Below are 21,158 nucleotides of genomic sequence, written 5' to 3'. Positions count from 1 at the left end.
TTAGTAATTGCCATGAAAGCAGATCCTGATGAACAGGTGACCTTGACCTAGTGGAGTACAGTCACCTGATGATTTACATAGAAGGTGTTGGCTCAGCACATTTGAGGTCCCCTTGCAGTATGCCAAGCCCTCTAATTCTGCCTTACACTTTCCATGACTTTCGTTTTGACTAAGTTAAGGAGTCGAAACCACAAATGTTATAAACCATTCCATACTTTACCTTTCATCATGGGTATCTCAGGTTGAGTCATACAATGTCTGTTGGGACCCATGCCTATCATGTTAAATCATAGTTATATTTAATAAATATAATTCTCTAAAGCAGTATCATGTGTTAACATAATAGGGACTGAAGTAATTATTGTAGCCCTTCAAAAAGAAAGAAAGAAACAAACAAACAAAAAACTGGAAGTTGAAAGGGGGTGTACTAATTAGCTGTGTGCTAATAATTGTACACTCCAGTGTTTTTGTTGTTTATCCTCTTAATGTTTGGACTTGAATGATTTTAAGTAAGTGCAAATAAAGTTGGAAAATATTTATTTACTTATCAATTTTTGAAAATCAGTAAAGAACTTACAATTTGAACATAAGAAAATCTCTCACAAGATATCCTCATTTTGAAATTTTGTGTTAAAGTTACAAATGACTTTGTACTTGACACAAACTCACTTCATCTACTGATATGTTCATGCCATAAAGAATAGTTATTGTCATGATCCTTTTATAAAATCCTGATGACAAGATGGGCCAGATATTTTCTGGATTTAATGGAAAAGGAAACTATGTCCATTGTTCCAGAACAAGCTGGTATTAAAGTAGAGCCAGTGAATGCCTGTTTCAAACTCCTATAATACTGAAGGCATAGATACTCAGATCCAGAATTGGCTACAGTGTAGTTTATTGTGAGACTTCATGACAGATGTGTAGTCATGAATGGCAGCCAGATCAGTTAGAATCCTGAGATTTGTGTCAGAAAGAACAACATATATAGTGGTTGAGTGAAACATGATTTTACTCTAGGAAGAATATACCCAATTTATTATAAACCATTACCAGAATTTCTAGCACATTCCCACTTCCATGCTCAACCTGTAAAGCACCATGTAACTTTCTAATGGTTTTATCTAGTTATATTTTGCTGAGAAACTAAACAAAAAAAAAAGTCTAGTAATGACTCTAAGGAGATCATGATTGTCCTGACTCAAAATGGCTTTGATCATGTCACCTCAAACTGAATCCATACATCCAACAGAATTCAAATTTATTTTATTAATTAATAATTAATTAATACACACACACAAAAAAAACACTTGAGTTGGGAGGAGGGATGAAGGAGGGTAATAGGGAAAATAACAGCAAAGTACAAAAATATATATAATTCCATATAACATGTCATAATAAAACCCATTATTTTGTGAACTAATTAAAATTTAACTAATAAACCAATTAAACAGAAATAAAAGGAGTTACAGTGTATTTTAATGAAGGTTCTGCAGTTTGGTACCTAGTTTTCCATCTCGACATAGTAACATTAAATGTTTTATGAAATGATTTTTTTGTAAAATATTCAAGTCACTAGACAATAGATATTATGCAATTATAAGGTTAATGTGCTCTTAAGATAATTGTGATTGTCCTTATCATGTGATGTGCCACATTGAAGTTGACCAAGTTACATCACAAGCATTCCTGGAGTTCTACTATGATGTGAGACCAGAATTTCATCTTGATTTATCTAGGTTTTGTAGACAAACTCAACATCCTTCCTTTTTCCTCACTCAGTATTCTCATGGGATAAATTAAAGGTAACCTGGCCATGGCCTGTTCTGCCTCCTCCTCCTCTGGGGCTGGTTAGCTAAGTTTCTTTCAGCTTGATACTAATGAGACCATGTGGGCATCCTAGCTTCACTACTCCTGATCATAGTCTAAGCTGTGAGCCTGCCATCACAAAGCGGCTTGCTGTTGTTCACAAGTGAAGTGGAATGCAGTGTATGTGCGGTCAGGGGACTGGAAGGAGTGGAGGGAGGGAAACTACAGTTAGGTTGTATTATATGAGAGGAGAATACAGAAATGAAAGTAGGATTTTGGAGGGTGCTGGAAAATCTTTTCCGTTGATAGAAGTTAAACAAAGCAACTTGACAGTCTCATCTATAAATAATGTTTATTTTTTTATCAAAATCATTCTCTTGTGTAGGTGAGTATAGTTTAGAAGTTTGCCACTGAGAGGGCTGCCAGGATACCATGTGTGAAAAACTATGGTTTCCCTGATGATTTTAAGTCTGTAACACTAAGTTCCCAGCTTGCCTTTAAGGGATGCTCAATATTAATTTAAATTCTTCATGTACTCTTTTCTTTTAAATATCCAGTGGATACTAGTTACACTAGTAATTCACTAATCTCCTATAAACAGTTTGTAATACGTTGTATATTTTACCTCAGTCATATATGGAGTCATCAAAAGCTGTTCTCATAGAAGTAGAGAATAGAATAGTTGTTACTAAGAAGGGTAGTGGAGAGGAGAGAGAGGTAAGTAAGTGGTTAGAATTTTACAGTTAGATGGAAGGAATGATAATTGTATTATATATATATGCAGTGGATAATATAACACAATTGAGTAATTCATGCCACAAACTGTATCTTTAAAATAGTTTTCATTCTACTGAAATACTACATTTAAGGCAGATGCACATATATCATACAAAGAGGGAATGTGTGTGTGTTCATTTAGCTCATTGTACCCAATAAATATGTCTAATTATGTGTAATTTTAAAACAGGAAGTTACATAGCTTGATCTGTTACATCACAAAACCATTTTTTGAAACTCTTCATTGCTTAGCCTCTGGTACTATCTAACTAACCAGTATTGGTATTACTAACTAGTAACCAGTAAAAATATGTACATACATGTGAAACATACGTGTATGCATGTGGGTATAAAATACCTTGTGCTTTTCACACTGATTGATCTAACATGTCCCATCTTTCTCAAAAATGGGAGTACCCATTTGCCTAAAATCTCCCTTAATTGAAAAACTACTTTTGTTTGTTTCACACTGTGATTTTTGAATTGAGATTTTTAAATTTGGTAAATTAAAACCAACTAGTGGTTTAGGAATTTTTTTCAGTCACTTTAGTTAATATTTATTGGTCCATATAGATGACTTGGGTAAAAAGGAACATTAAAGTAGTCAGGTAGACAAATGATTGGTAGGTTATTGTGAGTATAAGAGATACAGAGGTGCACAAAAGAGGGCATCCACCACAGTTCAGATCTACCCGGTGGAATGAGAAGCTGCAGTAGAGGGCCAGGAATTACAGTAGAGTACCCAAACTCAGATCAGCATAGGAAAAGAGCAAATGACTGCTTCTGTGTAGTAGACAGAAACTACAACCATGCATTCATTGTTCTTTAGAATTTTCTGACAGAAATCAGCCTGGTGATGATGAAAATGGCTTACTTCTTTTATACACCATGAATGTCTTCAAAGGAACAATAAAGGGAAGGTATTATGAGTGCTAGGAAAATTTAAGGGCACTATTTTTCTGGTATTAAAATTGAGTCAACAAATTGCTAACAATGTTTACCCTTAAGTAAAAGAAAATGCTTAGTCTTCTACCTCTAAATAGAAGTTCAGAGAAGGAAGGCCACTGCTATTCTGTGGCCTTCAGGCTGTGATATCATTTAAATCACTTAAAATCTTTTGTATTCATCAATAATTGTAACTGATGTTGGATATTACCGAGAACAAGTAGGTCTCTTTTGTTAGAGAGACAAAGCAATGGATTTGCCACAACATTTAATTTTTGTTAACTTGATGAATAATTCATTTTAAGTAATAGGTTAGTGTCCCAAAAATATTTACAAACTAGACAGATGTACTTGAGACATTTTTGCTTTTTTCTTAATTTTGAAATGGAAGCATATTTACCACCCACATATTTATGAGGTACACTACAATAATATGTGCATAGAATGTGAAATGCTAATCAGTGCAATTAGCATTTGCATCTCCTCACTTATCTGTTCCATGTGTTGTGAACCTTAGAACTATCAGAAATTTGTGTTAGACTTTAGTTACTGAAATAATTATATGAAGTAGACACTTATACTTTCAGGTTTCTTGCCCCACTGTTCACAGTAGCTAAGATATGAAATCAACCAAGATCATCAACAGGTAACTGATTAAGGAGCCAGAATTTTTATTGAATTGCTTTACTATTCAAAGGTGCTTCAGAATCCTTTAAGAAGAATATTTGCTGGGTACTTCATATTTTTACCTTGGCAGGATTCCAACTATTGTCTCCCCATAGTTAATCACTGAGTAGCATGTAGAAACATTTATATGTAAATATAAATATATGTGTGTGTGGTGTGTGTGTAAGAATTTTTGTGTTTGAGATGAATTAAATGTCCATAAATTTTTTGCAGGTCTACAAAGCAGCACAGTGAGATCAGTGAATAGACATTAAAATAAAAATATAGTAATTTCCCTGTCACTAAATATTATTCTGTTAATATTTTTAAACATTAAAAATATAAGAAGCAGGTTCCTGTTCATACAAAAATAGGGACAGGTCAGATTTGCCTGAGGAATCTTGATTTGTGGATCCTTATTCACCTGGGCTTTTCTAACCTTTTGCCATTGTGACAAGACATTGTCACTCACAAAGCTCATGTTTGAGAACTGTGCAATCCAATCAATAATCACAAAACAATCTTATAATGTCTAACATAACTTTTTGATTTTGTGTTGGGGCTCTCTCCAGCTTCATGTGGTCTGTGGACCATGAGTTGGGCAAGCCTTTGAGGAGCCAGAAATCTGCGCCGGGGATGGATATCCCTGGGCCCTTGAACTTCCTACGGTCCGAGGCAGCATTGTGTGTGTGTGTGTGTATGAGGTTTTTCTGTATACAGTTCCTGTATACAGTCAGCTTTTAGCTGACTCTTAGAAAGTCCCAGATGAAAAAGGTTAGGAGCCATTTTTTTCTGAAGACTTTTCCCTGTTAAGATGCATTTCTTGAGCACATGGTAGTTTCTAGGCTCTGTGCAAGTGCCCCAGAAGTCTTAGAAAACTGTATGATAGGAGAAAACACTGCTAGACACTGAGATCAATAATTGTCCAGTGATCTTGTTTCTTAAAGTCTGCTACCTGCACAATTCTTTATGCTTTGTCTTATTCAGAAGCATGAAAATCTACATCTGGTTGTGAGAGAAAAGTTCTTTTCATATTTTCAAATATTTAGTAAATGATTTTAGTCAGGCTTTAAGTATCAGAAGCAATTGAAATGTCTAGACTACTACAGGCTATACAGAGAAATCAGATTCTATATAATAAGAACCTTTTCCTTAGTGCTGGGGGATGTGGTAAAGTGTGCTTAGCATGTATAAGGCCATGGGTTCTAGCCCCAGCATACATACACACAAACCCCTATCCTTTTTCTTTGAAATAAGTAATAACTCACAGATGGGTTCATGTTAGTTTAATTGACATGAAGTGCTATGATATACATAGAAGCAGGATTAAGTTGCTTAGCTTATTGCAACTGAATGCACAAGGTTATAGGCCGCTTGACTTAACCTGTGGCTGTTATTCAAAGCTAAGCTATTGAATGTTCAGATTCATAAAATGGAGTAGTTAGCCTGGGGCAGAGGTGGTAGTGAGAAAATAGAAATGCTTATTTGAAAAGAAATAAGCAGCTCAGGAGTTCCTGCCTCTGCTCCAGGGCTGCAATCGGAAGAACTTGTTCTCAATAAAGTATTATAGAATGAAATTTGTTCTCAAAGAGGAAATGGTCATAAAAGCTACAACACTAATTTTAAAATCTAATGACAACTTGGGATAGTTTGTGGTTAAACCTTTAAAAAGGACTAAACATCTCCAGGAATTGTTTTACCTTTATATATAGGCTGATTATTTACAGATTTTTTTCATACTGTTAGAAGAAATAACAGACCCTAAGTAAATTAAAATGATTTTAAAAAGAAAGAAGTTAAGCAGAAATTTTTCCCTGGCGTAAAAAAAAAATTAGAAATTTAGAGCTATAAAAAGAAAGCCTTGCTTAGGTAAACATTAGGCTTGGCTTTTAATTGAACATTAATTAAATATGTTATTACTAATTTGTTAGTTTCCTTATTGTTTTTAGTCTGGCAGTTCACCCACCCCTTAGCCTTTGTTTCTGTTCAATATATCATAGTTGTATTTCTTTTCAGTTTTAAAAAAACCAAAACTAAAAACAATCTAGAATTGGAAGAGTAACTTCAATGAGAAAGTTCTATTAAAGTCTGAGAGAAGCCAGGTGGTGGTGGCACATGCCTTTAATCCCAGCACTCGGGAGGTAGAGGCAGGTGGATCTCTGTGAGTTCGAGGCCAGCCTGGTCTACAGAGCGAGATCCAGGACAGGCTCCAAAGCTACACAGAGAAACCCTGTCTTAAAAACAAAACAAAAAGTCTGAGAGAAAACAAACAGAAAACAAACAAGACTGTTGTGTGGTTCATATGTGGGGTTTTGACTTTCAAAGATTCTTGCTGAATTTGACAAGAGTATAAATCATTGAATTAGTAAGATCTGACTTGTCAGGTCTAATTCCCAAAGATGGTGAGAACTTTGACAGGTTCCTGAGAACTGTTTCATCTCAAGACTTAGCCTGATTTGGTCAGCCTAAGGCTATCTTTTCAAACCTGAGAGTCCCTCTGCAAACTACCCCATCATCTTTCTTGGCTTCGAGTGTGGTCCTTTCCTCTTAAAGTGCTTCCTCCCTTGCCCTAATGAGTCCAGTTCCTTTAAGCTGGATTCTTTCTGTTCTTCCTAACAGAGCAGTCAGGTTATTTGATACATTTACATAAGGTGGGATGCTAAAGTGGGAGCACTTCCATTTCAGCCAACTTGGCCTTTGGGGTTTCTTCAGGCAGCTGTGCTAGTGAAATTTTGAAGTAAGCATGGAGGGTGAGGTAGAGATTATATATATGGCCCCACCAGATTCCACAGATTCCTATTGTCCCTGTGTTTAGAGGAAGCCCTTTGACTGTAATTTAGCAGGCATGGGTGTAGCTTGATTTCTCCGGTGAAAGAGAGAAAATGAATGCAAGAAAGAACACATGCACTTAGTATAAAATACAGTGAAATACCACCAGTTATTACCTTATTAAATTGCTATTAGAAATATATAAGTAATATATATTATCATTCATAATATTTAAATTTTATTTTTAAAATGTACCTTCAAGGGTATCTACAAGTCATTGAGTAAGTATTCAGTACTTTAGGGAGGACAAGAGAACTATCAATGAAACAATATCCACATTGAAAAAAGATGCACACATGTGGCACGAACTGGAAAAGAGCACAGTAAAATGATAAAATGTGCCATTCCTGATACTAAAGGCAATACACATACTAATCTCTTTGAATCCAGGAACTGTAAAGAGAGACAAACCGGTAACAACCTTTGCATTTATAAAGCTTTTCTTTACTAGTTATACTCTGAATCATGACCATATAATCCTGTTATCTCTTCTTCCCTAATAGGGATCCTTGTAGCATTTCTAGAGCCTCCTTTTGAACTATGAGTATCATTTGGCCCCTAGATAAAGACAAGGCTGGGCAAGTTGTGGGAGACCAGCTCCCACTTTTTCCCCAGGGTACTCTTGAGGAGAAAGTGTTAAGAGATTTAGATAGAAACATAGAGGGGAGAGAGACAGACCATAGGATAGCCTCGGGAAGGGCCTAGATCCTTATCCACCAGCCCCTTCTGTCTCTTCTAAAGGGCTTTTTATAGGAATGCCAACAGGTGGAGCAGACCTCCCCATAGCACAGTCACGTGCAAACCCTTCCAATTACCTAGTAACCACGCATGTGGTCAAGCAATCCTCTAATGCAGCCCTGCTGGGTAAAGCAAGCTCAGATTTCACTAGGAAACCTTTGTGAGCCTCCACAGCAAGTCAGATTCTTTGTGAAATAGGACCAGTAGTAAAATAGTAAAATAAAATGACAATGCTATCCTCATTTTAGGTGGATGGTAAATTGTTAAAGCATTCACTTTTTCTAAATTACCCTTTTCTTTTTCAAGTCTTCTATAAATATCAGTGGGCCAAGAAAACAAAGAAGGATACTATTGGGTGATTGGACATGTGGCAGGACAGGCAGCGTTACATCTGGGAAGAGGAAGGAGAAAGTGGAAGGAAATGGGCTTTCAGGAGATCACAAAGTCTACATTTAAAGGCCTGGCTATGTGAGGAACCAAGAGAAATCTTGTGTGTGTATATGTGCTGTCATTCATTGGTGAAATTATGGCTTTTTCAGAAATCAGCTTACCAGTAAAGTCCATGCCTATAGATAGTTGTCATTTTAAAAGCAATTCCTATATGGGAATTAGTTAAAGACAAAAAAATCAAGAAACAGTGGTGATTATATTTAGCATATATACATATTATATATTTATTTCATTTAACAACACTTAATGAAAAAAGGCCATAAATTTTAAAGAGAGTAAGGAAAGGGTATATGGGAGGATTTAGAAGGAAGAAAGGGAAGGAAGAAGTGATATAATGATATAATATGAATATATAAAGATTAATATATATAATTTATAATTATTTAAAATATAAAATAAAATACATAATTATATAATAAATATAATAAAATGATATGATTATATAATCTCAAAAATAAAAGAAAAACAGAAATAGTGGCTTAGGAAATGCTGTAATTCCTTTGAGAATGCCTGGTGTAATAAATAGTAAGAAGGATATGTTTAGCTCTAATACCTCTTTTTTTCTCTTTTGAACACAGGCATCTCTTCCTATGAATCCATCACTTGCAGCTAATCCTACTATGGCTTTCAATCCTTACATGCCTCATCCTGGGATGGGCCTGGTTCCTGCTGAACTTTTTCCGAATACTCCAGTTCTGATTTCTGGAAACCCGCATCTTGCATTGCCAGGAGTTCCTGCCCCAAAACCAATTCGTACAGATAGACTGGAGGTATTTGTGACTACATATAGAAATGCTTATAGAATGGATAGTAACTTTATGCATAATGTACCTTTTCAGAGCCTAATTTATTGAATGTTTAAAATTAGAATATCCTAGTACCTTTTAGCATAAGGAGCCTGAGAAAGAATGTTAAGCCAGGCGGTGGTGGCGCACGCCTTTAATCCCAGCACTCGGGAGGCAGAGCCAGGCAGATCTCTGTGAGTTCGAGGCCAGCCTGGTCTACAGAGTGAGATCCAGGACAGGCACTAAAACTACACAGAGAAATCCTGTTTTGAAAAAAAATAGTAATGTTAAACATTTTTAAACTTCAGTTAGACCTTGTTCTGAAGTGAATGAATTTTGTTGTGCAGCACGTCAATGTTTCAAGTCTACCCAAACGTGAACCACTGTATAGGAAGTCTAAGTGAGAATTTTCTTTGTACCCATGCTGGAGCTTTTTAAAATGGAATAACTGGATTTGCTCATGAGTCTCTACTTTCCAAAATGATAAACTGAAAAACGAACCTAACATTCTACAATTATAGAATGTAAAGCCATATGAATATAGGTTGTAAATGAATTTCATCACACCTAAAGATTTTCTCCATGTTAAGAATGATGGACTTCACAATAAATATCACATGAAACCTAAAGAATTTAAAAGAAATTTCAAACATCTTTTGATTTGACACCCTTTAGTTTTCCTTTAATTGCTATTCTTTGTTCACTAGAATAAATAACTGGTTGATTTCTTAGAATGTCAGCTCCACTGGCAACCAATTGAATGCCTGCTCATGTATTATAATGGAACCTAAATATAGGTTTGACTCAATGTGGTTTACAAATTGTCCATGTAAAACCACTAGTGCATTGCTGTATGATAAAGAACCACCCTAGGCTTTAAAGAAATCGTTACACTTGAGGGTATATGTTAACTTCAGGATTCAAACACATTTTCAGTAATACTTTCAAGTCCTATTATGTCAGTGTAAGGCAAATAGACACTCTTATCTTTGTGGAAAATGTGATCTTTCCCCCCTTATATGAAATTGTGTTTTTATCTTAGGGTGAATATTGCTTTTTATTACCCTTCATCTTTTATAGCTGTTTCCTACACAAATGACAAAATTCATATGTGACTCTCATATCTTCTTGGAAGGTAAATAAAAGCCAGTCACCTTTCAGTCATCACTGGGAATGTATTTTTTTTTTCCTTTTTAAGGTTTGCCGTGAATTTCAGCGTGGAAATTGTACCCGTGGGGAGAGTGATTGTCGATATGCTCACCCTACGGATGTCTCTATGATTGAGGTGTCTGATAATACTGTGACAATCTGCATGGATTACATTAAAGGCCGATGCTCCCGGGAGAAATGCAAGTATTTTCATCCTCCTCCACACTTGCAAGCCAAACTCAAGGCAGCTCATCACCAGATGAACCATTCGGCGGCGGCTGCGATGGTAAGAACAGGTTGGGACTGTGGGCTTCATGTAAGGCCGCTTTGTCTAATATTTTGCATACATAAAAGACTGGTTACTCGTGAGTGCATCTTAGTATGAATAGCCAAAGTTATATGCCAGAAAAGAGAGAACCAATTTATTATACTTTATTTGCTAAGACTTTCTAAAGATAATTATTTAAAGCTTTATTAATGATTTAACCCACTATTCTTTTTTCTTAATTTTAGGAAAAGGTAAATTATATGATTTAAACAGGAAATTATGTTGAGTGCCTTTTACAGTCTGACTAGCCCAAATATTTAAAAATGGCAGAGCTGCTTCTATATTCTATCAGTCACTCACATGGGCACCTGGTTACTCACATCCTTAATGCTCTTTGAAAACACTGTGCTTCAAAGTTGAGGTAGTAAGTAGCTTCTAATTTCCCAGAGGTCAAAATTACCTTTCTGGGCTGGTTGTATGGTGCAGACAGAGGGGAAGATCAAGGCAGAAGCCAGCCATATCTTCAGGGAGATTTGGACATGACTGGGGAAAAGGCCTCTCCTTTGAGTTGCCCTAACAGTCAGTTATGGGGAAGAGTTAGTTCTTATTGATAACACTAACAAATAGCAAGTAGAAAAAATAATTGTGTGACACTGTAGTGTGAGAAATCAAAGTTAGAATTACTCAAGTGTTTCACAACTATGAATTATTTTGATATGTTACTTGCCACACTCTTTGCTTGTTTGATTTTTGCTACTAAAGACCTCCACTCATATTTCCAGTGGGGGACAAAACTGAATAAACTTCATGTTACCTGTGTAACCCCAAAGCCCATAATCAATATGAACCAAATTACATGTGTATGCATTATTCAAATTGACATGATAAAGACCATGTGTTTTCATAAGAGAGATCATCCCGTCCCCTCGCTTTTTCCTTTCTCCCATCCCCACTTCCCATCATCTCTGTCTCTGTTTTCTCTCTGTTCTCCCTTTCCTCCCTTTCCCTTTTCCCTTTCTTTCTTTTGTTTCCTGTGACAGAGTTGCACTATGTAATCCAGACTGACTTCAGATTCTGTATAGTTCAAGCTGGCCTGGAATTCACCATTTATCGGTTTCAACTTTCCTTTTCAGCCATCCCTCTTTAGAAGGTTTTCCTCATATTTAGATGAAATTTATTTTTTCTGTAACTGAAATTTCATGATATAAAGTGAGCCACTGTCCTAAAAGGATTATGTCTCATGTCCCCTCCCTAAGCCCAAATGTTCCATATTTCTGTAGTTTTTTTCTCATAGTTTGTGATTTGAAGGATGTAACATCATTATTGAACTGGATCTACTTTCTTACTACACCTTTTCTTTTAAAACTGACTCCTTTGACTCATGAAGGGCCTGGGTACCCAAGTAGAACACACTCACTTTCTCCTTTGATCTCGGCAACAAGTCTGTTAATGAATATTAATTACATTCTCAAATAGTTTTGATTTTAGATGTTTTGGAATGCTTTTAAGTTATGAAAATAGCAAGGTATCTAGGATAGTCAGTGCCGAAGCTAAGCCTTGATTTTATTTTGAAGAGATTTGGGCCAATGTTGGCCTCTAACTCCTGATCTCAAGCTCTTTCTGCCTTAGCCTGCCAAGTAGCTAGTCCTACAGCTGTTCTGTATCACACCCGGCTAAGCCTTCGACTTCCTGATTACTTAAGTTGGTTGTAGAAGTTCACACACATGCATACATACACATGCACGATATATAAAAAAATGAGCAATGTCTTGCTTTTGTGCAATTACGTACCTGTACCTAAACTCAGGGATGAATTTCATGTTTCTTTCTACTGATAACTTGGCAGAGTATGTATATAATGTATTAATCTCAAATTATTTCCATTTAGACAGTTAAATCTTATATAGCATGCTCTCATTAGAACATGTGGATGTTAATGTAAAGTCCTTTTCTAACTGATTACAACAGGGTCTCACTTTAGCAGTGACCTTATGGGTCAGACTGACCCAAAGGAAATAGTGTGATATAAGACTAAATAAAAGAGGATTCCGGGAAGAGGTTTGATCCTTTGGTGTTTTAATCTTTTTATAGAGTATAAATGTTTTCTCAAAGGATGGTATTTACCTTGTTCATGTGTATAGCTCAAGTTGTGTTTACTGAAGAAAAATTACATGTATTAAATTTTTAAAAAGCTGGGCATGGTGGCTCATGCCTATAATACTAAGACTTGGGAGGCTGAGGCAGAATGATTGTCATGATTTTAAGGCCAGCCTGAGTTACAGAGTGAAACATTCAAACCTTCCCCCACAAAATGAAAGAAAAGGACAGGTGGTGGGGAGGAATGATTCACCTGCCTTGTCCTTACAGGTGAGTTTCTAGACATACACTTCCTAGATGTAAGATTTGAACCTGAGGTCTTTGTCTAAATTAGATTTTGTTTTGTAGGACTACAGTATTCTAATGCCAATGGCTGTTTTATCACCCACATGCCATTTACCCCCTACATCCATGTTGGGACTTTAATGGGCAGAAACCTTCTCTTCTACATGTCATTTCTGTTCTTGTTTCTGTTGTTTACTAGATGAGTACATCTAAGTTAATTGTGTATGACAATTTGCTGTTTGAGTTTTCTGTCACATCCTGCCCAAAGTGTTAAGGATTAGGGACATTAAAAGGTCCTCTCCCTTTATATTTCTGTTCCATACTAACTTTTTCGCACTCCACCAGCCAATCTTTGTAGTTGTTTGCCCTGCTGAATATCCACTACTTATGGAAAGTCTTGCTCTGTGGATTCCCTTGTGGTGGCTCCCCAGGCTGTATCTTAGATAAGTGGCACTTGCTTGATTTGAGTACATTTGTACTTCTTCTCTGATGATAGTAACTGTTTCATCCCTTCTCTATAGGCTCTGCAACCTGGTGCACTTCAGCTGATACCAAAGAGGTCAGCCCTTGATAAGGCCAATGGTGCCACCCCAGTCTTTAATCCCAATGTTTTCCACTGCCAACAGGCTCTGGCTAACATGCAGATTCCGCAGCCGGCGGCATTTATCCCAACAGGTGAGAACACAGCTCTGGGAGGCTTGAGTTTAGCAGTTTGAATATGTACATTGCACAGCAGCTTCTAAAGCGCTTTTGTTGGAGGACACCATCATGCATTTTGACTACAAGTAAAATAAAACAATTACATTTGATTTGCTATTATCAAGAATAATGTATATGATTTTGGAAATGAATGGATTGAAATTAAAATAGGAAAGGAGTTTTTATGTTTGGTCAGTTGTTTTTTGGTTTTTTTATTTTTGCTTCTAAAGGTTGATTTACTGGTTTTATCTCAACTAATTACTTGACTTGTAGTTATTATTTCACAGATAGCAATTATCTGTCAAAAGAACTTTCCAACTTCAATACTGTAAAATTCTGTAGTCCATATAACTATGATATAACAAAATCAGTAATTTTTTTAAATCCATAAATTTATAGTATATTTACAGTCTATGTAAAACAGGTAGTTTTAGACTCTTAAGTCTTGGAAATTATTATTAAGTGAATGTAAAGATTTGGGGATGTATGTTTAATAGAGAATTTGTCTAGCATGTACAAAGCCCTGGACTTAACCCCGGCACTATCAAAAAAGTTGTGGAAATTTTTATTTGAAAAAATGTAAAGGGAAGGTACCATTTGCTTTAAAAATCATTTTTATAAGACTTAAAAATTACATAAACATGTCCAGATACATAGTGCTGTATACTCAGACATAGAAAATAATAAATTGATCAGTTAGCTAATAGATTAATTCTCTAAATACAGGCTTAGATCCTGGAGCATACCTTTAAAAGAATGTGTGTAGTAAACAAAAAAAATCTCCTTTATGGATAAATTATTTACAAAGCATTTGCCTGGAATAAATATATATTTTAAGTGAGATGATTCCTTTAAAGAAAAGATAGCCGGGCGGTGGTGGCGCACGCCTTTAATCCCAGCACTCGGGAGGCAGAGCCAGGTGGATCTCTCTGAGTTCGAGGCCAGCCTGGGCTACCAAGTGAGTTCCAGGACAGGCGCAAAGCTACACAGAGAAACCCTGTCTCGAAAAACCAAAAAAAAAAAAAAAAAAAAAAAAAAGAAAAGATAAAGTTCTTTTTTAACCTGTGAGTTACTTTTATTCCCTGGGTCTGTGGTCTTAAATCTAACCTGTAATTATAAGCATGGGTGACTACTGGTTTGCATGTGCTGATTAATTGATATTGCAAAAAATATCTTTCTAGTTAAAATTCACTTCTATCTGTAAGGCCTTAATAATGAAATCTCTCTTTTCTTTGCTTTCCACGCTTTTCTGCATGGTGTACAGGGCCAATACTGTGCATGGCACCCGCTTCAACTTTTGGTAGGTTTTGTACAAAAATTCTCAAATTTCTCTAACCTAAAAACATTTTTCTACTGTAACTATGAAAACATGAGTGACCAAATGATGTGAGTGGACATTTTCTGAGTATTTAGGGTTTAATATGGTATTTTTTGGAATCAAAATAAATATATTTCTCAAGCTCTAATAGGTTGCCACAGTAGCCAAATTTTAACCCTGCCATTTCCATTTCTATCCTAAAAAAAGCAACTGAAATATTTTTAAATGTTTCTTTTTGTAGTGAAACTGGATGATTTTCTTGTTCTTGTATGTATTATTTTAAAAAATACATTTCAAATGTATAACTTATAAACTACAATGAAACAATCCTCTCCCAAAGTTATCCTTATAGTGTAATGCATTCATTACACAGATATTGAGAAAGGATGACTTAAGCAAAGCTAGAACATCCTGCCATGTTCTGTGATGAATTCTTACATGTTTAGATTGTGAGCTTGGTATTTAATGGCTGAGCCATCTCTCCAGCCCCTGTGATGGGTGCTTTGGTGTTCAAGGATGGAGCATCATCTGCCCAGAAATTGCACAACAGAATCATTTCAAAAGTGATTTGGGGTGATGATGTGATTTTTAAACTACCAGTCATATCCTCTCAGCCTTTTGGCTAAGATCAAATGGAATAGCCAGTTACACACAATTCTTTAGTTAGCCACCACCACTATATGATAGCCATCCCTAAGCCATTTTGTATTTCACTAATAGAAAAGAAAATAAGAAAGCCACTGGGTGGTCACGGTTCCTATAGTCTTCATGGGAACCAGGAACCGATCATGAGAAGTTAGTTTTGTTTAAAGCGAGGAAGACGGAACACATTAGCTTCTCCTATTAACCCAGTTCCTCTTATCTTAGAGAATTTGCAGCAGCTTGCCCTCCATCCCACTGGTAGACTCCAGTGATTGTGGAGTTATTGAGATAAAAAAGGAAAGGTTAAAATGATGACCACATAGAAGCAACACAAATGCAGCAATATCTGAACCCTGGCAAAGGGATGAGGCCTGTTATTGAAGGCTTAGATGCCCCCATAGGAATTAACATTGCGTTGATACTAACAGGAACATTCTGTGAATGTAAGTGGAAGAATAGACATCTGCAGCTTGGAGAAAGGTGTCTCTCTTTTCACACTTTGTGACCTGTTTCTTGGGCTGCTTCCTTGTCCTTTCCCTTTCAGAGCTCTGCTTATGAATGCAGTTGCATGCTTTGGCACTGCTGCTTCCTGCACAGTTGCTGTACTTCCAATGAGAGAAACGAGTGGTTTTAGAATTAGCACGTGAGACAATGAAAGATGGCTGTAGGAAGTAAGTAACCAGAGATGGAGAAAAGGGACAGCTATGGAGTTTCTGGGAATCACTGTTTGGGAATAGTCTTGCTTACTTTGGCATTGATTGCATTTTCCTCCTGGCCATTCACTTTGTCAGTAGACTTTCAGAAAATCTGAATTTGACTGAGGTAGACATGATAAATTAATATATGTGTATGCTTCCCATTTACACATTGCCATTCACACATTAATTCCCTAGTTGGCCTTCCAAAATAAGCTGGAAATTAGAAAAGCATCCAAAAGTTTTGAGAATGAAATAGAAGTAGCAAAGCAAAGAAAAAATATCCTGAAAGAGATTTTGCAGCTGCTAGCCATTGTAGCTCTAATATCTGCTGTGAAGACAAGATTTACTATGGAGCACTCGTGTATTTGACAATAGCTAAAATTTCCAAGGAACTTACCAAACTGAGTACATAGTCCACTGTATTCTTCATACCTGCTCTTCTACCACATACTTATCAACAGAACCACCATCCTTTTTATATTCAGATCAGGTAAGTACACATCAAACTGCCATTTGTACCAGAAAAATCTAGTAATAGCACTTGTCAGTGAACCCAAACACCAGTTGACAATTCTGTAATTAATTTTGACTGTGCAACCCAGTGACTTGTCTGCTTAAGTAGCTTTAATAGGTAGCCCTGGTAACAGCAGATTTTTTTTCATATGCATTCATTACAACCCTTCCTGAAAATTCAGCATTTTGAATACACTACAATGTTATTTCGCACAAATTGTTAAGAATGGCTCTGTTTTCCTTAATGATAACTATAATTGGCTTTCCCCTTTTCTCTTTTTAAATTTTCCTCCATTCCATGTTGTGCTGCTTTGCACTGACTTTGATTGCATGCTGTACCCTGGTGTATATCCATCATGATGATGTTACGTGGCTTGTTGCTGGGATATCTACTGTGCCCCATTCCATCGTATCTGTCATGGTTGTGTAAATGCTTCACCCTTCCATGTATTGCTTCCATGATTTCCTACTGAAAGTGCCCATGATGCACGGTGCTACACCCTCCACTGTGTCTGCAGCAGCAACACCTGCCACCAGCGTCCCCTTCGTTCCAACAACTACGGGCAATCAGGTTTGGCCATTTATTTCATCTGTTCCAACCTAGATAACCACAAAATGTTGAAAAGGCACAGTATATGCCTTTCGGATTGGTGAAAGTGCTTAATCCATATGCTTATGCATTTCTTAACCAGTCATTACATTTGGAACTTTTATTTTTATGTGTAATTAGGGTATTGTATGTGATTTTTCTATTTATCTCAGGGTGAATTGGCAGCATTTTACTCATTGTTAACTGGTGAGCAGATGTTATCCATGCTTTTCTATATCAAATTATTGCTACCACACCAATCCTCAAATGTATATGCTGTACTGAATATGTCTTAAAAGCTTTCTCATCCTGGTGAAGAGGATAAGTTATTTTACTGCTCCCCTTGTTTTTGGTTATTGTGTTTGAACTTTGATTTAGTAAACACATCGCCTTTACTTGCAGTTCCACTGGAAAGAAAGCATGCTATCACATTTCTTTCCAAGGAATGCACATGTTTATTATCACCCAATGATTACATCAGAGATTCCTTCTCATGCAGACATTAGATGTGCTTGTGTTGTTTCCACTTTCATTTGAGTTAGGGTTTTTCAGGCGGAGTCACAAGCAAATGGCCAATTTTTAGGATATCTTGAAGTTGCGAAGCAATTAGTACAGTAGTTACTGAGTACTATAATACCTGATCTGCCTTATCAAAATGCTCACTTGCCCCAAGGCTGCTGCTTAAATTTCAAGCATGATAGCTAAGACGCAAGGCACATCATTCATTTGCTGGATAAATCACACTCCAACCCATGCTCTCCAAAACTGACATGGTGCCAATAGTAAATGTGCTTAAAGTTCTCTGTGAAATTGAACATCATTTTAACGTAACAAACTCAGGCAGTGAACAAAATAAACAGGATTCTCCTAAAAATCATTTTAATCTAAAATCTTTTTTACTACTATAGATGCCCCAATTATCAATAGATGAGCTGAATAGGAACCTGTTTGTTTCACACATGTAGAAGTTACCAGTAAAACAGTAAGTTTAAGTATTAATAGGTGGTATTTGTAGGTTGTGTCTTTTATTTACACAATTGTATTTGCTAAGGTTTGAGTAAACTTGTTCACTTAAAGACATTGCTTATAACTTGAATTTGATTGTGATTTCCAACGCTTCAAAACTGAAATGTGAGAGAGATGATTCTTTTGATGTGGAGATGACAGCTGTTACTGTATTTTTCTAATGAGCTCATAGACTCAGTAATATTTTTTCTATTTTCAAAGGGGCAAGAGTTTTTTTAGCCAAAAGCACAAATCACATTTGAATTTGAATTCTTTAAGCTTTTTTGTTTGTTTGTTTTGTTTTCAAGACAAAATTTCTCTATAACCCTGACTGCTCTGGAACTCACTCTGTAGACCATGCTGACCTCAAACTCAGAAATCTGCCTGCCTCTGTCTCCCAAGTACTGGGATCAAAGGCGTGCACTGCTATGCTGGGCTTAATTCTTTAAGATTCTTAAGCTTCATTTTTTGTTGAAGTAAAACAAAGTCAATTGGTCAGAATTTGGCTGATATGATCATCTTAAAGACAGTGAGTGTTCCGTTTCTTTGTGAGTCAGTATAAAAAGCTGTGCTCCTGCCGGGCGGTGGTGGCGCACGCCTTTAATCCCAGCACTTGGGAGGCAGAGCCAGGCGGATCTCTGTGAGTTTGAGGCCAGCCTGGGCTACAGAGCGAGATCCAGGACAGGCACCAAAACTACACAGAGAAACCCTGTCTCGAAAAAAACAAAAGAAAAAGCTGTGCTCCTTCTGTATGTTGCAGTGTGTTGCTGCCCATGTAAGTCAAGTGGAATTGTGCTAGCTGTTTTGAAGTTTGAATGACACATCAAATAATTTAGTAATCCAATAACTATTTTCATTCTTTCCCCACCTTAACATTGGACCTCTACGTTGCCCGGTTGAGGGGCCATTAGTAGTACACACTTAGTTCAAGCAGTCATTCACATGAAACGTGTCTGTTGAAGATACTTAAGAATCCTAGGTAGCTGAACTCTAGAGACCTAACAAGTGAATCTGCTCTGAATTACATTGTAGAAAGCTCGAAGGTCTCCCACCTTTAGTGTGTCGTTTGGTTGAAGGAGGTAGCTGATATGCCTGCCGCTGGCGTAGTTCCCCATCTCCCATTAATAGGTCCCATGGTTATTATATACTAGATAAGCAAGTCCCATCAGTCATAGGAATGTTTTTAAAAGGGCATGGGAGGACTGGAGGAGATGAAAGTTAGAATAGTTTTCACAGGTGTTATTTAGCATAGTAGCAACTTGGGAAAGCCCTAGAGTGAGAGTGGAGGTTTGTCCAATGTTTGCTCAGTTCTCATAGGCACATCAAGGGAAAGAAGATCCAAACAAAATTGATTCACATAAAATATGTTTGGAAGAACGACTTTTCTACTTGATTCCTTTAAAAAATAAGACATTTGGCAGAATATAACTTTCACGTGTAACAGGTGTGAAGATTTTCTCCAAAGATCAAAAATGTTGTTTTGTAGAATAGTATATGACTTACTCAGGTTATTTCTGCAAGGGTATGAGATAGTCAGCTGAAAGTGTAAAGCTTTGTTTACTATTGGACCTTTTCAAAGTGTTTGATATTAAATACTTCTTGGAGATACATGTCTGTTGAATGAGGTGAATTGATGGTTGGATGAGGAGCAAAAAAGTTTTGGTATTGTTAGATAATGCCTTAAATATGGCCCATTGTGGGACCTGCCCATAGACTGTTCTAGCTGTGTGTCTGTTTAGTGATTGCATTAGCCCCACTGTCACAGACATAGGGTCTGAAGTTCAGAGTGGGGCATATCTTGGCCCACTTAGTTCATTTGTAGAAATGGAATAAGAACTAGTCTCCTGACACCTTGTTCAATAACCCTTCACTCTTTCTTACTGACTCTCTTGTTTTGTTTTCTATTTCAGTTGAAATTCTGAGCAGCAGAGTTATGGAGTATCAGAATCTCTCAACAAGAAACTCCACATGGCCTTTCTATGTGTATTCTCGTATGTCCTCTTCTACCAACACAACGATAAGCATGGTGCAGTCGATATAGTAAAGCACATACACCAGTCGAAAAATTCAAATTTAAAAGAAAGCATTCAGAAATCTGTGGAGATGTTAAAGCAAATAGAAAATTGACCACTGTGTGTTACCTAATATGGATTATTAATTGTATATGAATTAGCATATAGAATACAACCATACACCTTTGTCATTTATGTGAATTATCAGATCCATATTACATAAATAATCCATCTGATATGAATTACCATATTGAATATAACCGTAAAATTTTGTGATTTTTTTCCCAACAATGATTTATGTTAAATAAATTTCCACAGTGTACTGTAGGCATACTGTACATTCTTGGTGGATAAATTGTTTTTGAAGTGTTACCTTACTGTTTTGTTTACAGGATAGTCTATTGGATTGATGTAGAATGTAACTAATATACCCAATACCATTTCCCCCATTGATATGTTGTATTAAATTGGGTTCTGTTTAGCTTTTCAATGCTAGTGTTTTGTTGTTTATATGTGGTGTTTGATTTCAGTTAAATGTCATTAGTGGGGAACAGAGGTATATGTGATAGAAAAACATGACAAGTTCATGTTAATATGCACTCTTCAAAATATCTCTTTAAGTTTCTTGAGGCATACATTTAAAAGGCCTCACTTTTGAGTGTACACAAAATCTGTTCATAGAATTTTACATGTAGACCTGACCTTCCATAGTCAATAATATGCTCAATTTTTAAAAGAGAAAAATAATTACCTACATATGGTAACAAAGTTCAAATGTTAACATCAAATCATTTCTCTTAAATAACTTGAAAATCAAGTATTCACATTCCAATAAATTTCTGAGCATGTATAAAATTATGTAGAGTAGCCATTACATTTATTGT

At 36.4% G+C, this 21,158-nt stretch overlaps 1 protein-coding gene across 5 annotated transcripts in view; it reads left to right on the top strand.

Annotated features, from left to right (window-relative positions):
• Mbnl3 (muscleblind like splicing regulator 3) overlaps nucleotides 1-20,764 on the top strand; it is a 103,901-nt gene extending 83,137 nt beyond the window's left edge. For 2 of the 5 annotated variants that reach the window (XM_052739486.1, XM_052739451.1), the window contains exons 3-9: nucleotides 8,793-8,984; nucleotides 10,198-10,434; nucleotides 13,320-13,473; nucleotides 14,762-14,797; nucleotides 17,145-17,239; nucleotides 18,166-18,239; nucleotides 20,173-20,271. In XM_052739486.1, coding sequence (XP_052595446.1) covers nucleotides 8,793-8,984; nucleotides 10,198-10,434; nucleotides 13,320-13,473; nucleotides 14,762-14,797; nucleotides 17,145-17,239; nucleotides 18,166-18,222 — 771 coding nt within the window. In that variant the 3' untranslated portion in view covers nucleotides 18,223-18,239; nucleotides 20,173-20,271. Of the gene's footprint in view, nucleotides 1-8,792; nucleotides 8,985-10,197; nucleotides 10,435-13,319; nucleotides 13,474-14,761; nucleotides 14,798-17,144; nucleotides 17,240-18,165; nucleotides 18,240-20,172 lie in introns of all 5 variants that reach the window. The other 3 variants (XM_052739475.1, XM_052739466.1, XM_052739457.1) reach the window with 3 other exon arrangements.
• The last annotated feature ends 394 nt before the right edge of the window (nucleotides 20,765-21,158 follow it).

Source organism: Peromyscus californicus, unplaced genomic scaffold (genome assembly GCF_007827085.1).
Source record: "Peromyscus californicus insignis strain IS unplaced genomic scaffold, ASM782708v3 Scaffold_10__1_contigs__length_136768540, whole genome shotgun sequence".
In the NCBI taxonomy this organism is placed as follows: domain Eukaryota; kingdom Metazoa; phylum Chordata; class Mammalia; order Rodentia; family Cricetidae; genus Peromyscus; species Peromyscus californicus.
Note: the sequence above shows the minus strand (reverse complement) of the source record. Positions and strands in the feature narration are given on the sequence as shown.